This window comes from Meles meles, chromosome 7 (genome assembly GCF_922984935.1).
Source record: "Meles meles chromosome 7, mMelMel3.1 paternal haplotype, whole genome shotgun sequence".
NCBI classification, from domain to species: domain Eukaryota; kingdom Metazoa; phylum Chordata; class Mammalia; order Carnivora; family Mustelidae; genus Meles; species Meles meles.
Genome location: NC_060072.1, coordinates 37,378,132 through 37,402,879, shown reverse-complemented (window position 1 = coordinate 37,402,879; position 24,748 = coordinate 37,378,132). Strand labels below are relative to the sequence as shown.

The following is a 24,748-nucleotide window of genomic DNA, read 5'->3' as shown; positions in this document are numbered from 1 at the left end:
TGTTAATCATTCAGTGTGTTATTCAAAATGTTGATGTTCTCCTAAGATATTGCCCTCGATTAGTTTTATAATTCAGTTGAGTAGACACTGCAACACAGGTTGCAATTACCATTTTTATTATCTTTCTTTTGGATGACTGCAAGAGCCTTTCACTTGTCTCCTTGCTTTAGACTATTATCTAAATCACCCTCCAAGTAGAGTCAAAAGAAAAAGAGAAGCTTTTTAAAGAAAAGAGTTGATCTCCTGTTTAAAGACTTTAATGGTTCCTCATTCTTAGTATAGAGAATAAATTCCTTCCATGAAATTTCTCATGTTCTTGCCCTGGCCTAACCTAGCCTTCACTACTTCCCACACTCTAGTTTATTTCACACTCTAGCCACAGTAAGTTATTTTTTCATTTTTTGACCTATGCACACACTCTTTCCTCTGCTTAAAATGCTATGCCCCACTTTCCTCAGATGGCACACTTCAACTTATCCTATAATCATCAAGTTAGACAATATATCTTTCTATTCACCTTTGATTCTCCAGCCCCTTTCATTCCCAACAATTGTTATTATATGGATTGTCTCATATTTTGTTTACTTTACATTATAATTATTTTTACCAACCTGTCTACTCCACTATATTGCAAGATTCTGAAATGAGAAACTGTATTTTGTATCATTGCATTTCCAAAAACCAAATGTCACTCAAATATACACAATTTTAATTAAATTGAATTTTAAATAAACAAATAGAAGAATGAAAGTATATAATACAACAATATAAAGTCCAGGTAGAAAGAAATTATATCAGATCACAATTCAGATTTGCATTCTTTATTCCCTTATCTTATATAGCAAATAAATAGAATATTGGCATTTTTTGAGTAATCAAATTAAAATTGGTCTTGGAGACTTTTAAATTTTAAGACAATTTACAGTTTGAAAAATATATAACCTGGTCTAAGTAACACCCTCAGGAAAATAAATTTGTTTCAAATTCTATGGAGTATTTACCTAAATTGCTAAGAATCATCAGGAAGTCATTAAAATGATAACAGAAAGTAAAAAATATGGACTGTACAATTCTGGTTCTTCAATGGAGAGAATGTTAACAGAGCTAGAAAATGTTCAGGACAGTGTACATAACAAACCCAAGGATGTGGATTAGATGAATATTTAGTTATTCACCACACTCTAGAAATAAAGAGAACCATTAGCATTTGGATGAAGGAAACAGAACAATTAAAAGCACTAAGTTCTGTAAGAAGCAAATTTATAGATCTTCTTACTCTGAGATAACAAACAGAAAAAGAGGGAAGGAGCTGCACAGTGCCAGTGGCATTACTGTTGTAAGTTGTGGATGAAGCAAACGAGGTAGATTTCATTCAAACACTGGTAACAGCACTCCGAAATACCATGACACTGGAACCAATGTGTATGTTACACTGACATATGTTCAGAAATGTGTTTCATGTGCTCTAGGGTTTGTCCCACATTAGTCTTTGTTAAATTTTGCCCATGCTGACTCTTAAAAAGAATCAGAAATGATAAGAAAGTAAACAGCTAATTAATACTCAGACATTTCTTTTTTAAAAAGTACAAAGAAAAACGCTCCTCACTGTGAATTTTCGTCTGCATGGGTCTACCATCATTAAACTTATGTTCTGGCCCAAGCCGAGCTACTAAATTCCAGCTGTAGATTTAGAACTAGACCACAGTCTGGGACAAATCCTGGCAGCTAACTGGGGTTGGCTAACACTCTGGCTCAGACTTGGGACTCAAGACTTGACGGTGATCTATCACAGTAGTGGTTCCACATGGACCTACAAACCCACAGCACTCCAGATAACAAGTACAGCTAATATACCTGACTAGGATTGTTTATGCTTTGTGCCCTAGTCTTCAGCATCCAAAATTCTCTTGGCTATCTAAAGCTGCACTGTTTAGACCTTATCCTGGCCTTCTAAACGTTGGGTGAAAATGAATTACCTAGGATACCCCTGATTCCTTAAGGTTCACCAGTTTTTTACATTTCAATATTATCATTTAAAATTTAAAACACCATGAACAGATGTTGTACCTTGACAAATACCTAATCTGCATCTATTGTAATCATCATATGGTTCTTATCCTTTCTTTTATTAATGTGGTATATCGCGTTGATTGATTTGCAAATACTGAACCACCCTTGCAAACCCAGGAATAAGTCTCAGTTGACTGTGGTGAATGATTTTTTTTTTAATGTGTTCTTGGATTCAGTTTGCTAGTATTTTATCAAAAATTTTTGCATCGATGTTAATCAGGGATATTGGGCTGTAGTTTTCTTTTTTAGTGGAGTTTTATCTGGTTTTGGTATCAGGGTAATGCTGGCCTCACAGAATGAGTTTGGAAGTTTTCCCACTATTTCTATTTTGTGGAATAGTTTGAGAATCAGTATTAACTCTTCCGTAAATGTTTGGTAGAATTTGTCTGTGAAACTATCTGGCCCTGGACTTTTGTTTATTGGTAGATTTTTGATTACTGATTCAATTTTGTTGCTGGTTATTGGTCTGTTCAAGTTTTCTATTTCTGCCATTTTCATTTTGGTAGTTTTTAAGTTTCTAGGAATTTATCCATTTCTTGGGTTGTCCAATTTGTTGACATTTAGTTTTTCATAACATTTTCTTATGACTGTATTTCTGTGATACTGGTTGTTCTTTATCCTCTCTCATTTGTGATTTTCTTTATTTGGTTCCTTTTTCTTTAAGTCTGGACAGATGCTTACCAATTTTATTAATATTTTTCAAAGAACCAGTTCCTAGTTTCACTAATCTATTTTTTTAGCTTCTACATCATTTATTTCTGCTCTAATCTTTACTATTTCCTTCCTTCTTCTAGCTTTAGACTTTATTTGTTGTTCTTTTTCTAGCTTCCTTAGGTGTAATGTTAAATTGCTTGTCTGAGATATTTCTTGCTTCTTAAGGTAGGCCTGTACTGCTATATACATCCTAATGTATACAGAAGCATTATCTACAATAGCCAAATTATGGAAATAGCCCAAGTGTCCATCTACTGATGAATGGGTAAAGATGTGGGATACACACACACACACACACACACACACACACACACACACACACCCAGGAATATTACTCAGCCATAAAGAATAATGAAATCTTGCAATTTGTAACGATGTGGATGGGGCTAGATAGTATTATGCTAAGCAAAATAAGGCAGTTAGAGAAAGACAAGTATCATATGATTTCATTCAGACATAGAATTTAAGAAATAAAACAAATGAGCAAAGGGAAAAAGAATGAAAGAGAGGCAAATCAAGAAATAGACTCTTAACTACAGAGAACAAACTTATAATTACCAGAGGGGAGGTGGGTAGGGGAATGGGTTAAATAGGTGATGGGGATTAAGGAGTGTATTTGTAAGCACTGGGTGTTGAATGTAAGTGTGAAATCATTATATTGTATATTTGAAAATAATATAACACTCTATGTTAACTAATTGGAATTTAAATAAAAATTTAAGAAAAGGAATTAAAACACTATGGCAAATGGTATACAAAAAAGCATTAATTTAACTTAATGATATTTTTATCCTTTAGAAATTAATTATTTTCTTTCACTCTATTTTTATATGTAAATATATGCTGTAATTTTATACTGGAAGTTAACTTGTGATCCAATTTTTGTAAATGAAAAACACATGCTAAATGTAAACTATGTCTGATATAGTTTTTCAAAGATCGTTCTAAGGCAATATTAAACTGATAATATTTTTCTTAATGACGGAAAAGCTTTTTTCTAAGATGACTGTTATTTAGAAAAATCTGCAAATTCTACCTACTGAACATTTAATTTTCAGTTTCTGAATTAAGAAAAAAAATCCTTCTTGTAATCCTTTTGAGAAGAAGAAAGTCATCAAAAAACTTGAAATTGCCTCTGAAAATCATGAACGAATGATTCTCCCATTCATTATTAGTACTGAACTGAGACTACTTGAGTTTTCAAAAAAACTAGCTAACATTTATTGTTAGAAATATTAATGTAAACTATATTACTTGGAGTTCTTCAGATTTATTCTTACCAGGTATACAAATTTATTTATAATGACATTTGCAAATGTACACAACTTTTTGCACATGTATACTATATAAAATATAAACTTCACTTTTTTCTCATCCTTCAGAAATAATATATGTGTACCCACAGAAAAAAGTGGATTTTTTAAGTATACCACTTACACCCCTGAGATCTATGTTATACTGGTAAAGAAATTATTTCACAGCTATGCACCATTGTGGTGGCATTCTGAGATGCCATTCCTTTAGCACTTTATATATTCTGTATAATGAGGGGGAAAATATAAGACCTTGAATTTCTTATCAATAAAATTTCATCATAGAATGGTTTTACTAATATAAAAAACACATACAAAAGACATAACTGTAGAAATGGACAATAGTACTTAGATGATCTATCATAAAGATATTTTTTAAAGAATCGAAAAATTATAAACAATTTCAAGTGGATTTAGGTTATAATTAATGTAAGCTGACTTTAAGTTTTCTAACTGGGGGCAAAAACAATAGTTTCATTCAAAGTCTTATTCTTAATTGTTTGAAGTGACACTAGATCTTAGTACCATTTCATTTCTATTCGACTGCTTTATGTAAGCTTTATATGGGACTAAAAAATGATTTTATTACACAGTTTCTCAAGTAATATGCTCTGGACAGTTCTTTGACAATGGAGAGTACTAAATTTATGTGTACTGTTAACTCCCTAATTAGACTGCCTAAGCTCATGTAGGTAAAAAATAAGTACAGTCTGAATTTCAGAAAATGAAAACAGCAGTATAAAATATCCAACATCATGGCAGGACATGGCCAAGAGAGAATCTCTGTTTCACAGTGTTATAAACTACACACACATATACACACACACCCTTCACTTTTAGCTATTGAGAATGAAGCTGATGAAGCTTGCCTTCTATATACCATCTTTTATTTCTGTGATCATTTTTCCTTTCAAGAAGTTCTTTCAACAACTAGACTTTATGCCCACTCAATCTTCCATATTTGGAAAATGTTTTTTTGAAAGGATATGATTAACTTATTTTAACAGATAAATAATGAATAAGATTTTTATCACCCCTTGCAGAAGAGAGATATTTAATTTTTATTTGAACCAGGGACAAATGTTTGATTTCTAACTGTGGAATTCTTTTAGGAATCAGTGGACAGGTAAGGGTGGGATTTTGAAGGAAATGGATTTACTCTTCTAATAAAAGTTGAATGCTACGTACAAATACCATGCCAGGCAGGAGAGTGAAATTACATCACATAAGCAGTCACCTATACTACTAAAATACAGGACCAGCTGTAAATCCTGTCACAATATACTGGCTGGTTGACTTAGATTTCATCTTACCTTATGCTGTAATATAATAGGGTCAAGGACTAAATATGAGCAGTTATCTGAAGACATGACGATATATTTTTCCCACATAAATTCAGACAATGAAATTAAAAGGAAGGGAAAGGACTAAGATATGTTGTTTGGCCTACTTCAGGAGCAATGTGATTATTAGACAACATTATGAGACATAGAAGAAAACAGGAGAGATAGAGGTACATTGAAAGTTAACTTTTTAACATCTCCCTGATGTTTTAATGTGATTATGGACTTTACCTAGATGCCTCAATGAAGTATAGCTAAAATTGATAACATTGGGTTCTGTGTGTTCAGCATTAAACCTCACAGTGCTAAGTGAAAAGCAAACAGTGATAAAAATTTATGCATTGTGAATACTGTTACACTGAAAAAAATAAATAAAATGGAAAAAAAATTTATGCATTGACTCTCTGTTGAAACTGAATCTTATTACTTTAGACATACACTGTGAACTCTTGTTTGTACCTCAAACATGAAATCACATTATCTTAATCAATATCTTCTGAAAGCAGATTATCACAGAAGGAAAGAAGATGTTCCAATACTAGACCATTAATCTCCTCTTATTGCTTAAAAACAATAATCCTTTAAAATTTCAGAACACTTTCTCTAATTTTCTAGAAGCTTCCCAGATAAAGTAGAAAAGAAATAGCAATATCAAGAATCAATACTGTTGAGATAAAGGGCTAATAAAATAATTTTTCTCAGTAACTAGAAAATACATTACAACCCAAACCATACATTCATATCTAGAATGGTAAACCCTCACATTCCAAAAGTTTTGGTGTAGCCCATGGGACATGAAGTGTTGACATATTCTAAAGAAGATTTTATTCTTATCTTAGAGTCAATACACGGAGATGAATTTTATGAGATACTGAAACTTTTTAAAACACCAAACAATACCCCAAATCAAGTTCACTTTTGTATTAATTACTATAATAGCTCTATATTTCAAAAAATATCTATATGACAAATTGTATACAAGTAACTGATGATCTGGTGTATACATAATTCAATTTGCCAATAGTTAAATTTAATGAAGAATCTAACTTACCGGCGGATCAGCCCCCTTAGAACCAGTCAGCCCTCCTGTTAGGGATTCGATATCCTGAAAAGGGGAGAGGTGTTGATTGTAAAATGCCACTCAACAGCACGGAGAATTTCCCAGTCCCATAGTGTCATATTTTCTTTAGCTACGAAGTTAGGGCACACAGCTACATTTGTTTTCTTTGTTTTATTTTCAGACAACCTTGCACACTACAACACTATACAAATAGTCTATATTTAAAAATCTAGATATTTTCTCTACTTCTGTGGCATCTGTAAAAAAAATAAAATGTAAACAGACTAACTATTCTTGATATACGCAAAAAAATCGCTCTAGGTAGGAAAGCAGTTTTGTTCTCGAAGGAGTTGAAGTGAGGACATAACAGAAAAAAGAAATTTTAATAAAAACTGCAATTTAACATGTTATTTGTAGGAATATAAATCCCATGAAAAATGATTACCCTATAAAATTTTTAATTATCTGTAGTCCATTCTATTATTGTATTTAAAAGATAAAAATATAAACAGACATGGGTAGATCAGCTATTCTTTTACAAGGTTTGATTTCTAATCTTGAATCAGTAACTACAGAAGAGCATTCCTGAGTAATGACAATTGTCAAATGTATCATAAACAGAGAAATGGGTGAGGCTGTGACAAACTGGAGAGCATATGCCCCGTTTACTGGCACACATACAGCTTAGCCAAAACTGTCTGTTCAGTGGCTGCAGGACAAGTCTGCGGCCACACCGAAGAGTTGTACTTCTTGAACAAAAAGTTTCTTTCTTGTGACCCTGATCACTTATCTGTTTGCATCTTTTTGACAGGATAGGATGAGGAACCTGGGAAATATAGCTGCAGTAAGAAAACAGAGATGAGAGAGAACTGAGTCAAGACTGAGGGAAGAGAAAATTAAATGCCTATAACCAGAGAAACAGCCAATACATTTACATCATTAGGAAGATTTATGTTACAAGTTCATTTGGGACTTAATCACATCATTGTTTCCCTGGTGTCTCAAAAATAGGGAATCTTAACAAAAAACACAGGGCTGAAATGAGCATGTGAAGGCAACATTAAAAGCAGGACAGGGGAGAAGGAAGAAATAAATGATGTGATGAAAGTTTCCATTGGAAAAGGCTGACTTCAAGCAAGAACTTAATGGGTGATGAATTTCTGTATGCATATTTTATCAAGGGCCATAAATGATAAGGCAACCATAAGGAATACTTGCCAAGAAAATTGTTATCTTCACTGGAACAAATATATTGTACATAATGTTTTTCCCTATTCAGCATCCCTTTGAGGAACTTCTTCCTCTCCCTCACTCTAGTGCCAAAAGAGGCTTATAAAAATTGCTTCAAATTGCTTCCAAAGTCTTATGGAAAATTAAGGTAATATGGATTTGGGAAGATATAATGGCAGGGTCCATACCCTTAATTCTATCATTTGAGCGACTTCTGAAACTAGATGTTCTCCCCACCTGCAACTTTAAGATAAGTTTCTGGCTCTCAAAACAGAAAGATCCTAATTAATATGACTGCATTATTGTTAAGTCTACTTGTAGAAGGCTCTCCCTCTCCATCTTGTTGAAATTCTTTATTTTAGCACCATGCACACCATGAACAATCAAATCACCTAAATTATTTGATCTAACATGTTCTTTAACATTCCTGTTAAATCATCTAAGTAATCTTAATGCCCTTATATAATAAAACCAAAGCGTGAAACATATTTATAAACAGACAAGCATTTTTTAATTCAAAGGTAAACTATAATTTTTAAATCTGTTTTAGAATTTCATGTAATGAACTGACAAAATAAGGTAGTAAAGTGGCTGAAACACTAAATCAACAGGAAATAAAGCATAATCACTGCACCATTTGAAAATACACCGGTTATGACCATGACAAAAAGCAAAGTTCTATTCAAATGAAAAGTGATTTCCAAGTACATTTAAAATGAAAGAAAATGATGTTCAGTATATTTTGAGTTAATATATGCCTTTCTAAATATAAAGACTTCATATAAAAGTACATTAAAGAGAAACACTTCTAATGTCATTAACAGAGAGACACCACAGAAATTGATTCAGATTAAAAGCACTTTAGCCATTTACTTATGCATTGTCGTATTTTTAAAGTCATATCATAAAGATTTATTACTATCATAGATATGAAGATTTACTGCTATCTTAGATAAATTGAATCAATTTTCAGATTCCTAAAATTGTAAGCCTTTCGTGACAGTTACCACCCTGAGAAAAATAAAGCAAAAGTAGAATTTAGAAGATGAATGCAAAAGGTATTGATATTCATGATATTTAACATGCTGAATTAAAGCAAACTAGGAACTCATGGCTCTAAACAGAGTACAGATGTACATTCTTATTCTGGGTATTCATTTAAATGAAAAATGATTTTTTGAGCTCATATGCTATTTTGAGTATAAGTTGAAAAAAAGTGTCCTACTTGGATGGAGGCCCAAATTAAACACAGCTTATCTATCACTTGATGCAAAAATAAACTTTTCAGGTGTGAATAATGAGCGTAAGTGTTCATGAATGCATTTATGTTGTAAAATTAATAGGTGAAATAAATCTTTTGAGGAACACTACACATAACTAAAAGTGAGTCAATTTTTTGATGGTTGTTGAATATTTTTTCTGCAAATATACTGAAATTCTTAACAAATCTGTCCATCTTGTTATTTAGGTATCTTTTTATGGAGATAACAACAAAAATATATCAAGAAGTAAAAATATCAATTTCCTAGAAAGTTTATTAGTTATCATAACAATGTTTGACTAAAACATTCAAAACAAACTGAATTTTTTTAACGGTTTTATTCATTTATTTGGCAGAGATCACAAGTAGGCAGAGAGGCAGGCAGAGAGAGAGAGGGAGAAGCAGACTCCCTGCTGAGCAGAGAGCCCAATGCGGGGCTCGATCCCCCTGGGATCATGACCTGAGCCGAAGGCAGAGGCTTTAACCCACTGAGCCACCCAGGCGCCCCCAAACTGATTTTTTAAATTAGGTTACAGAATTTAACTATATTATGTACCAAGTTCATTTAGATTTAATAGCTTCATTTAGATCTAATGGCGTCATTTATTTATTTTTTTTTTTTTTTAGATTTTATTTATTTATTTGACAGAGAGAGAGTAGGCAGAGAGGCAGGCAGAGAGAGAGAAGGAAGCAGGCTCCCCGCAGAGCAGAGAGCCCGACGCGGGGCTCGATCCCAGGACCCCGAGACCATGACCCGAGCCGAAGGCAGCGGCTTAATCCACTGAGCCACCCAGGCGCCCCTAATGGCGTCATTTAGATCTAATAGTTCACTTAGATCTAATAAAATATCTATTACTTAAAGTACAAGTAAGTACTATGTACCAGGTAAAATGCCTTATAAACATTAACATTATTAAAGCCTTATAGAGTACTTATTTCTTTTCTCACTTAAGAAGTTAAAAAGTTGGGGCGCCTGGGTGGCTCAGTCATTACGTGGCTGCCTTCAGCTCGGTCATGATCCCAGGGTCCTGGATGGAGCCCTGCATACCGGGCTCCCTGCTCAGGGGGAAGCCTGCTTTTCCCTCTCCTACTTCCCCTGCTTGTGCTCCTGCTGTGTCTCTCTCTGTCGAATAAACAAATAAAAATCTTAAAAAAAAAAAAAAGGAAGAAGTTAAAGAGTTTACATAACTGACCCAGTCTCATATAGCTATTAGGAAGTGGTATTACAAAACATATTTGAATGAGTGCAAACTTGTATTTATTTAATACCAGTTTTAGGGGAATAGCTTTACCCTGGCATTCTGGTTACCTTGAACATATCCACATGGACCATATAGGCAGAGGTAAACAGTAGGCTGGGCTACATTTTGGTGGACTGTTCTGTCAGCCTCCTAAGAACAGAACAAGGTAGGCAGTCTTATAAAGAGCTTCCATGCAGCTGCATCTCATTCACCTCTCTGGCACCAATGAGGCATGGAACTTTCCTCCTCACTCTTCCCCACCCTAGATCCATCTGCAGGCAGTAAAACTGCTTAGGTGCACTATGGGATTGGCTCCTCTCCAGTAACCTCTCCCTCCTTGTTGTCTGTCATCTGGTCCATCCAATTTCGTGTCATCCTGTGGGACTAGGGACTAGAGTGAGGCATCTGATGACATGTCTAGGATATACAATTTAGGGAGGCATTAATTATGAGGGTCACACAAGTGCTGACCCTGCATTTGCAGGATCCTGACAATGAGTGCCTCTTTAAATTTTGTCCCTTAGGCACTTTATTTTTAGAGTCCACTAGGAATAGGACTGGCATTTGTACAATCCTAGGAGTGAGTGACTCTTCAAATGTTGTGCCCGAAGCACCCTACTTCTCACCTAGCCCTAACGCTGCTGGGGATATGGAGAGTGGACACCATGGTGACTCTGTTTATGTTGGATATGTAATACTCTTTTTTTTTTTCCCCAGCGTAACAGTATTCATTGTTTTTGAACCACATCCAGTGCTCCATGCAGTACGTGCCCTCCCTATTACCCACCTCCTGGTTCCTCAACCTCCCACCCCCCGCCCCTTCAAACCCCTCAGATTGTTTTTCAGAGTCCATAGTCTCTCATGGTTCATCTCCCCTTCCAGTTTCCCTCAACTCCCTTCTCCTCTCCATCTTCCCATGTCCTCCATGTTCTTTGTTATGCTCCACAAAAGTGTGAGACGATATGATACTTGACTCTCTCTGCTTGACTTATTTCGCTCAGCATAATCTCTTCCAGTCCCGTCCATGTTGCTACAAAAGTTGGGTATTCATCCTTTCTGATGGAGGCATAATACTCCATCGTGTATATGTACCACATCTTCCTTATCCATTCGTCCGTTGAAGGGCATCTTGGTTCTTTCCACAGTTTGGCGACCGTGGCCATTGCTGCTATAAACATTGCGGTACAGATGGCTCTTCTTTTCATATCTGTATCTTTGGGGTAAATACCCAGCAGTGCAATTGCAGGGTCATAGGGAAGCTCTATTCTTAATTTCTTGAGGAATCTCCACACTGTTCTCCAAAGTGGCTGCACCAACTTGCATTCCCACCAACAGTGGAGGAGGAAACACACCTTGTTTCCTGTCTTGCTAATTTTGGCCCTTCTAACTGGTGTCAGGTGGTATCTCAATGTGGCTTTAATTTGCATCTCCCTGATGGCTAGTGATGATGAATATTTTTTCATGTATCTGATAGCCATTTGTATGTCTTCATTGGAGAAGTGTCTGTTCATATCTTCTGCCCATTTTTTTTTTCCAGGTGATGAATATTTTTTTTTCCATTTTATTTATTTTTTCAGCGTAACAGTATTCATTCTTTTTGCACAACACCCAGTGCTCCATGCAAAACGTGCCCTCCCCATTACCCACCACCTGTTCCCCCAACCTCCCACCCCTGACCCTTCAAAACCCTCAGGTTGTCTTTCAGAGTCCATAGTCTCTTATGGTTCCCCTCCCCTTCCAAATTTTTTTTTTAATAAACATATAATGTATTTTTATCCCCAGGGGTACAGGTCTGTGAATCGCCAGGTTTACACACTTCACAGCACTCACGATAGCACTTACCCTCCCCAATGTCCATAGCCCCCTCCCCCTCTCCCAATCCCACCTCCCCCCAGCAACCCCCAGTTTGTTTTGTGAGATTAAGAGTCATTTATGGTTTGTCTCCCTCCCAATCCCATCTTGTTTCATTTATTCTTCTCCTATCCCCCTACCCCCCCATGTTGCTTCTCCATGTCCTCATATCAGGGAGATTTTTTGATATGATTATCTGTTTTGTGTGTGTTGAGTTTGAGGAGTTCTTTATAGATCCTGGATATCAACCTTTTGTCTGTACTGTCATTTGCAAATATCTTCTCCCATTCCATGGGTTGCCTTTTTGTTTTGTTGACTGTTTCCTTTGCTGTGCAGAAGCTTTTGATCTTGATGAAGTCCCAAAAGTTCATTTTCGCTTTTGTTTCCTTGGCCTTTGGAGACATATCTTGAAAGAAGTTGCTGTGGCTGATATCGAAGAGGTTACTGCCTATGTAATACACTCTTTGAATCCATTTAACTCATTGCTCCCCAGTTCAATTTATAAAAGTATGCCAAACGAACCAATACCTGCCCACATGCTACTGCTTAGGTACTACTGCTGCTTACTACCAATATTACATAGCCTCCATTACATGTGTTGCCATCATCTACACAGAACAAAATAAAATAGGATCCTTTTTTTTAAAGACTTTATTCATTTATTTGAAGAGAGAGTGAGAGAACATAAGCAGGCAGAGAGGGAGAAAGAGAGGAAGAAGCAGACTCCCCACGGAGCAGGAAGCCCCACGTGGGGCTCCATCCTAAGATCCCAGGACCATGACCTGAGCCTAAGGCAGACCCTTAACTGACTGAGCAACACAAGTGCCTCTAAACTAGGATCCGTAACTACATAAACAACTTTATTTCTTTTAAAAAAAGTTAGGGTAATGGAAATTTCACTTATTCTTCAGGGTGTCAAATAGCTAAGTGAGGCTATTAGCCAGTCCTTGACACAAGCTGTGTGAAGGCAGCTTCGTCTAATGTGGGAAAGCTCTGCTCCTTGATAAGCCAAGGCTGGCTCATGAATCAGAAGTCTCAAGTCTTGGGAAGGTTGAGCTAGAAGTGCAGTGACTAGTGTCAGAGCTCTAAGTAAAGGGAGATCTGAGGGCAGCGGGGACCTCGGGTATCACATTAGGAGAGGTTTAAAATAAACTCCACATTGTGCACCATTGATGCTGTTGGTTGCCCAGCTGTGCCCCCCTCCCCATGATCCCCTACTCCAACAGTTAACAGAATTTTTCCTTTGACAGACACTTTCAATAATGGAGCTTAGGGATTAATCATGCGGTTTTCAATGCAAGTCATTAAGTTTGATGTTTAAGTCTTACTTCCCCCACATGGAAGTAGGGGGATAATACGAGGATATTGGGATTGAAGTCTCCCTCAGGACTATTTGCTGTATCCGTATTTTTATACTTAAAGAGTAGGATTAGCCAGTTATGGTCAAGGAAAAGATGTTAAAACAGCCTGGGTAGCAAATACATTAAAAATAAAGAAAATAAAATTTTAAAAGTCCATTGAGTCTAACATTGCTCATGCCTTAAGACACAGAATATCTTGAAAACTGAGAGTTACATTTAAAGTTAATATCAAGTTTCAAATTTTACACTTCTAAAAAGCCACTTTATATTATAAAAATACTTAAAACATTACAATATTGTTATTAGTTACTGATAATTTAAAATTTGGTTTATATATATTTAAAGTTTGGGAATATTTTAGGAATGCTTTTGGGGAAAGTGATTCAATGATTCAGAGTACATTTAGTACATTAAAATAGCCTATCAAAAATGTATCAGTAAGGTGAAATCAATAAGCAATATATATCAACAATTTTTACTGAATGATTATATTTAAAATTTGCTCCAAGGTATTTATTTATTTTGGGGGGGTATTTTTTTAAATTATATTTTAATTAATTTATTTATTTTTTCAGCATAACAGTATTCATTGTTTTTGCACAACACCCAGTGCTCCACGCAATACGTGCCCTCCCTATTACCCACCACCTGGTTCCCCCGCTCCAAGGTATTTAAAACCATTTGATGAGGTATTTTATGTTTGTAGAGAAGTTTACAAAATTCATATATTCAAAATACTAAAATTAAGCATTTCTCTCCCATCCTTATACAGAAAAATTCCTCAAAATTCCTCTTAAAATTCCTCATCTCCCACACTTTCTTCATGCAGCTTTTGTCCCCACTGTATGGCAGCAATCTTATCAAGGTTGCCAATAATATCCAAATGGCTGAATCAACTGTCAATGTTCCATCATCATTTTCCTTGATCTCTAAGGTACAATCAACAAAGCTGACTGCTCCATCTTTCTTTCAATACTTTTTTCGTGGCTTCCATTTAGTTTCACTTTCTATATGATTCTATTTGGTAGCACTGATTTAAATATCATGTACGCTGATGAATTCTGAAATTTTATCTTCAACTTCAATTTATCCTCTGAGATCCTCACTGCCTACTCCAATATCCATTTGGATGTACTATAGCCATATAAAATTTCACAATGCAAAAATCAAACTTGATTTCCACCTCAACCCCTCCCACAAACTAAGTTCTTGTCCCAGTGCTCTCCATCTTGACATCACCATTCACCCAACTTCTCGGGTCCAACTGCATTAGCAAATCCTTCCAATTCTGTTTAAAATATGGCTTGAATTTGACTATTCCTTACCACAAACATTCTTACCATGCTAATCCCTTGGACCACTATTGGTGAAATCTCTCCCTTGGATTAAAGAAAATAGCCTAACTCTTGTCTTTCCATCTGTCCTTGTCTCCCTTTCCCCCATATCTTCTCTACACAGCAGCTGAAATTATCCATTCAAAACACAAGTTAGATCAGATTCTTCCCCAGATCCAAACTCCCTGATGGCTTCCCATTAATCTTAGAATAAAACACAAACTTATTACCATGTCTTGCAATGCCTTGTAGTAATCTGGCCTTGGCATCTCTCTGGTATCATCCTTTTTCCATTATCCCACTTTCATGCCAGTTACATTGATCTCATTGCTGTTCCAGAAACAGTCCAAATATGACTCCTATTGCAGGGTCAACTTTCACATATTTTTCATGCTACTTAGAATGTTCAAACTCTAGATATCCTCATTCCCTCGGATCTCAGTTTAAGTAGCAAAATCTCAGACAGACTTTCCCTAACTATCTAAATCAGTGAAAGTTCCATCTGGAAATAAACAGCAAACTCAAAAACATCATAAAAGAGCATTTAATAAAAGGATACTTTAGGGGAGCCTGGGTGGCTCAGTGGGTTAAGCCTCTGCCTTCGGCTCAGGTCATGATCTCAGGGTCCTGGGATCGAGCACCGCATCCAGCTCTCAGCTCAGCAGGAAGCCTGCTTCCCCCTCTCTCTCTGCCTGCTTCTCTGCCTACTTGTGATCTCTCTCTGTGTGTCAAATAAATAAATAAAATCTTTAAAAAAAAAAAAAAGGACACTTTAAAGAGGTATGGATGGTTCAGTGGATCCAGAGGAATGGTAATGCACCAGGACTACTAACAGGTAGAAGTCTTAACCAATCCTAAGTCCAAAGAAGTAAGATAAAGAACAATGTTGTCAAGAGTCCATCAAAGGATGAACACTTCTCATCACCCTCTAAAACAGCTGCCACACAGTAGGAGCTCAATAAATACTTTTTGAATGGATGAATAACTCAATAAAGCACATAATACCATTTTTATATATAAAAAGCTAAAGCAGAGCATATAAATGATGAAGAATTTCTCATTTTTTATATAAATTACTTTGAAAGATGGTTCAAGGCAATAGTGTTTGCACAACCCATCTTTATAGAATGCCTGAATGATTTGCCCAAGATCAAACAGCTGGCAAATTCTGCAAAGAAGCTTTGAATCCCAAGTGTTATAACCCCAAGCACCATGTATATTTTTTCCATTATACATTACTGATAAAACATCCTCCTAAAGGAAAAGGCACTCAATTACGTATTATCTTATCTTAAGGCAATAAATTTCTATATTCCCAGGGTTTCTAGTTCATAAGAAGGAAAATATACAAAATGATTTAACAGACAATAAACAATACATTAAATTTATCTTCTGATGAAATACTGTCAATATTTCAAACTAAAGATCTGATGCCTTAATCATTGTACAGTGAATACTTGAAAACTTATCTAACCTATGTGGTTAGCCATAATAAATAGTTCAAATACATTGAACTACAAATCAATAATGTTTTTATCTAACTTAGTGTATAGGTTCACAGCACTGGGAAAGAGATACAGAAGAAGAAATTCCCTCAAAAAAATCATTCAGTTTTTCACACAATGCTTAATGGAAACAATCTTCCATCACAGAACAGCATCTCCTTGAGGCAAGCATCCAAATAATGAAACTGGGTTGTTAATGAGGCATCTTTCTCCTCTACCAGACTTAAGCTGTTAGTGTTTCCTTGGCAACTTTACAGGGTAAATTTCCTGGGAGGCAGAGAAGAAACAGGGAACACACACAACCAATCTTATATATCTTCTTTCCTATGGAAGCCAGAAAGAGCCCTATTTAGTCATTCTTTAAATTTTTTTTTTAAAAAAAGGAAAATATCTACATTTTTACTTTGAGCACAGTCTAACCTGAATCTGAATTTTCTACGAGCCACATAATGAATTCTTTCATAAAACAATGATTGACTGAGGCACTGTGCTGAACATGAAGAGCATGATGACAAATAAGCCAAGGTCACAGCTTTCAAAGGTTTCAGAATCTAGTGGGGAATCAGAATGACAGACAATTTAGTCAGTGTATGTATACTGTACACATAATAAGTGCAAGGCATCATACAGAATCAGGTATATGGAATCTAGAGGCTATGACATGCTCTCTGATTTCAAGGATCTTTTCAGTCAAAGAATATATCAATCTCAGAGTAAAAGTAGATCTTTCAATCTAGCAACATGAGGAAGGATTCTGAGAAACAAGGTGCTAAAATTACACTATATAGGTGTTAAGGAGATTTTTAGGGTTAACAATCAGTTTGAGTATTTATTTCATGTTGCCAGAATTGGTTTTGGCTTTGAATGCACACTGGGTAAGTTTTTCCTGACACCTTGACTGGGTAACAATGTAATTAACACTTATTGAGCATTAACTATACCAGACACAGTATAAAGAACTCTACTGCCTTATTAAAAAGCATCCTAGTTCTTTTAGCTGTTAGTTCCATAATTTTTAATATGGAAGAGAGTCTTCAGGAGTTTATACGACTTGACAAAATCATACAGCAAATAAGTGTTCAAATCTAAATAGGCTGACTCCAAAGGCAATAATTTCTAACAATTCTGCTCTTTCAAATAAGTGGAGGTGTGGGGGAAAAAATGAGGACAATTTCTTGGCAAGACACATAGTGACTTGGGAGAAAACATACTTATTCAATATTTGTAGAAAGAATGAATGGCCCTGCAAGCAGAGTTTTCCTGAAGTGAAATGGATCATCTCTGATGAAAAAGAATATCCTTGTTTGACCTACAGGTATGAGAATGAATGCCACTGAATTTAGTAAATAAGTAAAATTCCGAAGACTTTTGTCATGTATTTTTAATTTCAAAGTATTATCCTCAAACTCACACCTAAACAAAAAATCTGTTTCAAAGACATTACTGTACAGTATTACATGAAATACGGTTTTCTTAAGAAAGTACCAAAAAGATTAAAGGTTCCACCTTTTCCATGAACTGCCTTCTTTGAAACGTTTTTCTTTATGAAATTTTTTGGGTGTTGCTTTCTTCTTGTCTATTCCCTTCCATATGGCTGATGATAAAGGAAATCTTATGCTGAATCTTGACTCAGTCTCTATCAGCTCCTCTTTGCCAACTTTTACACACTGATGTATCCCTGTTATCTCAAACTCAGTATGTCCGAATCAGACATCATCTCCTCTCCTCCTCTCCCATTACTACGGCCAGATGCCTCCCATCCAATTTCTTCCTCTAGTGCTTATCTTTTTGGTACTTCCAATAAACAGTCAGTTGCCCAATCTTGATTTCTGGAGGTTGATAAAGTCTTCCCTCACCCTCATATCCATATAACAACCCAGTTAATTTTTCCTTCCAAAATATTAGCTCAACTCAATCAATCACCTACTTTTTTTTAATCGTAATGAATTTTTATTGCTCTTAAATCATGCGATACTAGTTCATGTATTCCTCAAATAAAGTTATGTTGCCCTTCCAAAAAGCATTTTTTTGATCCAGAACACATTATGTCCTGATATCTAAGGTAGAAAACAAATTTCACATTTGCAGTAGTTGAAATAAAATAATGGAACATTCAGAATCTTCTACATTGTGTGCCTTTCTCTATTTTTTTTAAATTTCTTTTCAGCGTAACAGTATTCATTGTTTTTGCACCACACCCAGTGCTTCATGCAATACGTGCCCTCCCTATTACCCACCACTTGGTTTCCTCAACCTCCCACCCCCCGCCCCTTCAAAACCCTCACGTTGTTTCTCAGAGTCCACAGTCTCTCACAGTTTGTCTCTGCCTCTGATTTCCCCCAACTGCCTTCTCCTCTCCATCTCCCAATGTCCTCCGTGTTATTCCTTATGCTCCACAAGTAAGTGAAACCATATGATAATTGACTCTCTCTGCTTGACTTATTTCACTCAGCATAATCTCTTCCAGTCCCATCCATGTTGCTACAGAAGTTGGGTATTCATCCTTTCTGATGGAGGCATAATATTCCATAGTGTATATGGATCACATCTTCCTTATCCGTTCATCCATTGAAGGGCATTGTGGTTCTTTCCACAGTTTGGCGACCATGGCCATTGCTGCTATAAACATTGGGGTACAGATGGCCCATCTTTTCACTACATCTGCTATCACCTACTTTTAATAACTACTGCATTCACTATCTTATTCAAAACCTCATTTTATCCGCCCCCCCCCAAATATGCTGGCTTTACCGAGAGTGTATTTTTTGAGTTCTTTTTTTCACACTCATGCTCATATAATCTTGTCTCCTGAGAAGGGGTTCTCAAAGAGTGGTCTGGGGACAGGTAACATCAGTGTCACCTAGGAACTCAGAAATGCATTTTCTTTGGGTGCCTGGGTAGCAAAGTCAATTAAGTGTCTGACTCTTGATTTAGCCTCAGGTCACTGGATCACAGGGTCATGAGATCACCCCACCTCCATGCTAAGCATACTTACTTCTCTCTCTCTCCCTCTCCCCTCCCCCACTCCCATATGTGCATGCTTCCTCTCTAAAAAGAGAGAGAGAGAGAGAGAAAGAAATGCAATTTCTTATGTTTTACTGCAGTCTTGCTGATTCAGAAACTTGTGTTTGAACAAGACCCCCACGTGAGTCTGATGTAAACTAAAATTTGGGGAACTCTACTCTAGAATGATGTGTTTCAAATGCAGATACATACAGGTTACTTCCATACCCAAAATTCTTAATAAAGTACCCATTCTTCTTAGAAAAAAAAGTATCAAGAATATTCATGAGGTCCTTCATTGTATCATTCTGGACTACTTTTTTCCTTTTACCTTTACCACTTCCTCAAAAGAATCCTTATACTCCTATCATAATGAATCAAATACTCCCTTTTTTGTGTCAAGTGATTTTGCTTTTTTGTTTGTTTTTAACTTCTATGCTTCTGCACCACAGATCCTTCTGCCTAGAAAGCCACCTCCCTCCTCTGGATAAATTTTACTCTTTGAGATCCACTGCAGGCATCACCTCCTCTCAGGAGACTTTCCTGAGTCGCTCAAGCTAGAGTATTGGTTCTGCTATTATTCCCAACATCTTGTACTTAACTCTATCACAACTTTACTACACCATTTTATAATTGTCATTTTACCCAGGTGAAAAAAAAAACAAAACTGAAGGTTAAATCAGCTCAGTACTGTACTTATTATTATCTCTGAATCCTCAGAAGTTACCATAAAGAACAACCAATACATGTTAAAGTAAGTTGATAAATTTATGTTGAGTTTAGCTTCCTATGAATTTCTCCTGCAAAGAGAATAAGCTGATTGGGTGACATTAGGGCTTGGGACCACTTTGAAATGTGTGTTATCCTATACTAAAAGATTTTTATCCTCATTATATGTTGGTTTCATTAGTGTAAAGCAACCATTGAGAAGCTGATTATCTTTGAGTTTATGGCAGAAATTGAACTTCTGGATGGCAAGACTGATGACCAGATATTTTTGTTAACACAACAGAGGCATCATCCCAAGAAACCCTGCCTTAAACAGGGTCAACAGCCCTTCAATTCTACCTCAAGCCTGTAAAATGCAACACACATGGAAGAAGAAATACCTTAGTGATCAAGAGAACAGGTTCAAGCCTATGTTCACTACTTACTAGCTCTGTGAATGTGAGCCAATTGCCTGATCTTCCTCATGTAAAATAAGTCAATCTATGCCCTAGTATCTATCTTAGGAGGACCTTGGAGAACTAATTATGATAGTTCATGGAAAGTTACTTATTGGTAACTTATAGTAAATTATCAACTAATACTAGCTATTACTATACATGAAATGATGCATAAACACAGATTAGATTAAAATTGAATAAAATAAAGATAGGTTATTGACAGATTACATACTGATACATGTTGAAACAGATATTGATTAGAATACATGTGGATAAAACCTAGATATGGATTATTTCTAGGCATAAATCTTCATTAAATTTCTAGAATGTATGTTCCCTGAAAGTCAAAAGATCCTAAATCCTATATTTTACCTCCTCAATCCACCCTATAGTTTTTTGTGCATTTTATGGTTTGGGTTATCATAAATTTTAACACTATTTTAAAATATATAATTTTTATTCTTCCTATTAAAATTTGATATTTTTGCTAGAATTATTTAGTGAATAAAATCCATACCATGAACCTATCACAATTTACTCCTCTTTCAGTTCCATGTGTGCCATCTGGCATCACATCTTTGTGCATCATGGTGGGCACCTTTCAGCCTACTCAAAATGTGCAATAGCAACCAAGAGAAAAGATCCAACACTTAAAAGAGGTATCAATGTTATAATTCAAGATATAATTTATGCAAGATATATCTATCAGCCATTGTCAGTTAAGAGTTAGATTCAACTGCTGTGGTCTTAGTTTATAATTAAACTCCACATATACTTAATCTTTCTCTATCTGAAACAAAACACAAATAAATAATGAGGAAAAAATACAACATCTTACCCTGTTAAAGTATCAGGTTTTATTTGTAACTCAGTAAATAATAGCCTAAAATATTTATCAGGTCAGAAAAATATCTGAAGATTATTCTATCTGAAGTGATTTTTTTAGAAGAAAAAATAAAATACACCTGTCCTTCCAACTATAGTCTGCAATTCTATTGACTACACCAAAGTACCTTAAGGCCATTTATCATTTTGAATTATAAATAACTGTAAGAAAGAATTGCTTGTAAACTGAAAACTAAACAGAGCAAATATTTTATTTAAATATATACATATATTAAATAAATATTTCTAATAAATATTTACCTTCCAGAGTCTAGGTATTAAGCCAACTAACATTAACAATTTTTAAGATAATCAAGAAGCTGGAAAGAGAGCAGATAAAATGTTGTCAAATACATTAAGTTTACAGTTTCAGAAAAGTTTGGCATGGGATTTTCAGCTAAATGTTATGTATTTCATAATCATACCTTAATTCTGGAAATAACAGCCATGGAGGAATCAGATAGATTGAGAATTTGAAAAAAATAAAAAAAAATAAAAAAAACAGGTATCTCTAGCACTCTAAAATCAGATATGCAAACTTTCCAGAACAAAGTCTAATCTGAAGCAAAGGGATATGCAGACAAACTCCTTGCATTGCTATTTACTTTGGGGAAAAAATTCATTCACCAAGTTCTAAATCACAAGAAGTCTATTTCAAATTCATTTCCTATTTCTTCTGCTTTTGAAATGATGAATGATGATTAGAATGGTGACCAGAAATAGCAACAGGACATATGATTTCTCTATTTTTCTTCTGGGCAGCTCCATTTCAATTGATGCTACCAAAATTCTGATATGATTCAATGTTTACAATATCAATATCACTTTCTCAAAATACTATTAAATGAAAGGAAATGAAACTGACTGAAACCAGAGCATAAAATGCACTGATGTTATGTTACTAAATTAATTAAAATTATAACATAATGGAAGAGTCTTCTAACCTAGAGACTTAGAGTCAATGACAGAATGGTCTCTAGTCAGTATATATTCTACAGACAGTCCTGTTTTCTTTTATTCATTTGATCAGATTTAAAAAAACAAAAAACAAAAAAACAAAGCCAAGCTTCAAATTTATAATATGCTTTGATTTATCATGAATAATTTAGAATATTTTATATTCAGATCTTTCTTTTCCTTCATATTCCTGGAAGATATTTTTCATTATTAATTATTCTTCCCAAATGTAACTGAGAGCATTCATCGGAGCCACACAGCCAGGTAAGAATTCCAAAGTGCAGAGAATGTTAAGTCTCTTGAGATTAGTGCAGTAACAAAGCATGCATATTTCTCTTGCTTAAAGCCACCCAGACAGAAAATGCAGACAGTCCTCATTTTGCATGGCACAGTGTTAACTGAAACTAGCGAATATAAGAACCACATCCTGACTTTGCACGGCTCCGTGGTAACTCAGCTACTATGTAAAGCAAGGACACAGCTCTCTGGTCCTGACATGCACCGGTCTCAGTTAATACAATATATGTAGACTGAGGACAGCCTGTAGCTACATTTTATTTATTTTTTTAAACAGCATTTTTCCAAGCACCTTTTTTTTTTTAAAGATTTTATTTATTTATTTGACAGAGAGAAATCACAAGAGAGGCAGGCAGAGAGAGAGGAAGGGAAGCAGGCTCTCCGTTGAGCAGAGAGCCCGATGCGGGACTCGATCCCAGGACCCTAAGATCATGACCTGAGCCGAAGGCAGCGGCTTAACCCACTGAGCCACCCAGGCGCCCTGTAGCTACATTTTAATGGTAGATCAGTCTTTACTTCTTTGCCTCCAGCATCCCCAAAACTGGACTGTGAATCCTGAATGCATAATGCAGTAGCTATATAACCCAATATTAAAATTGGAAAGTTTCTCAATTTTAGCTTGGCCCAAAGGCCAAGAACAATGTTACAGTGACAAGTATCCCCACATCCTCAACCAAGGAGCTACACCAGGTCATGCTAAAATACTGCAAAAAAAAAAAAAAAAAGTTTCTGCCGAAAGTGATGGACATCTTCTCTTACTGCGGACATTATTGGTATATTGGGTAGGAAAAATCTTTCTATATATGTTTTATTAAACTAAGAGCATTTAACATGGGATCTATTCTGCTAAATTTTTAAGTACATAATGCAGTACTATTAACTTATAGGCATATATTGCACAAGTCGCTGGAACTTATTTATTCTGCATAACTGAAACTTTATACCTGTTGATTAGCAACTCCCCATCTCCCCCTCTCCATAGCCCCTGGAAACCATTATTCTCTGCTTCTACAACTTTACTGTAGATACCTCACATAAGTGGAATCATGTAGAATTTGTCCTCTGCCTGGGTTATTTCACTTAGCATAATATTCTCAAGCTTCATCCATACTGTTGCATGTAGTAGGATTTCCTTCTTTTTAAAAGTTGTATAGCATTTCATTGTGCATATATGTGTGTGTGTGTGTGCACATGTGCAAACATACGTCATATTTTCTTTTTTTTAAGATTTATTTGAGAGAGAAGGAGAGCACATGCAGTAAGAAGGGGCAGAGGGAGAGAGAGTCTCAAGCAGACTCCCAGTCTTGGGCACAGATAGCCATGCAGTGCTTGATCTCATGACCCCTGAGATCATGACCAGACCCAAAACCAAATCCGACACATAACAAACTGTGCCACCCAGGTGCCCTTTATGTCCTATTTTTTTTATCCATTTATCTATGTAAGATTTCTCCACATCTGAGCTACTATGAATAGTGCTACATTGAGCATGGGATCTTTTCAAGATCCTAATTTTAATTCTTATGGATAAATACCCAGAAGTGAGACTGCTGGATCATATGGCAGTTCTGCTTTTAATTTGTCGAGGAACCCCTGTACTGTTTTCCATAGTAATTGCACCATTTTGCATTCCTACCAATAGTGTACAAGGGTTCCATTTTTTCCACATCTTTATCAACATTTGTTATCTTCTTCATGTATAGTGCAGTATCCTTGCTTTTCAGAATGTCTAGCAACTTCAGACAAGGGCACCAAAGCCTATTCCCATTTCTTATTCCCCAACCCCGAAACAAACAGACACATAATCCCAAAGACCATATCTGGCCTACCCAGGAGGTTATACATCCTAAAAGGTAACTGATCCAAAGGACTTCCTAGAAGGGTTAAGCTACCTAGCATAGGGATAGAAAAATGAAATTCCAGAGAATAAAAAGTATATTAATTTCTTATTGCTACTGTAACAAATCAGTACAACTTAGTGACTTAAAAGAACACACATTTATTCTCTCACAATTCTGGAGGTCAGAAGTATAAAAATCAAGATGGTGGTAGGACTGTGTTTCTTCTAGATACTTCAGGGGAGAACTATTTCCTTGCCTTTTCCAAAGTGTAGAGGCCATCTGCATTCCTTGCCCCCTTTTCAACTTCAAAGAGCAT

The 24,748-nt window shown here is 35.7% G+C and overlaps 1 protein-coding gene across 14 annotated transcripts in view; it reads right to left on the bottom strand.

Moving 5' to 3' along the window:
- The window catches only part of PPFIA2 (PTPRF interacting protein alpha 2), a 498,399-nt gene that overhangs the window by 402,347 nt on the left and 71,304 nt on the right, over positions 1-24,748 (bottom strand). For 10 of the 14 annotated variants that reach the window (XM_046013266.1, XM_046013270.1, XM_046013268.1 and 7 more), the window contains one exon: positions 6,492-6,545. The exons of the other annotated variants lie outside the window; for them this stretch is intronic. In XM_046013266.1, the coding sequence (XP_045869222.1) occupies positions 6,492-6,545 (54 nt within the window). The remainder of the gene's footprint in view (positions 1-6,491; positions 6,546-24,748) is intronic. 14 annotated transcript variants of the gene reach the window in all.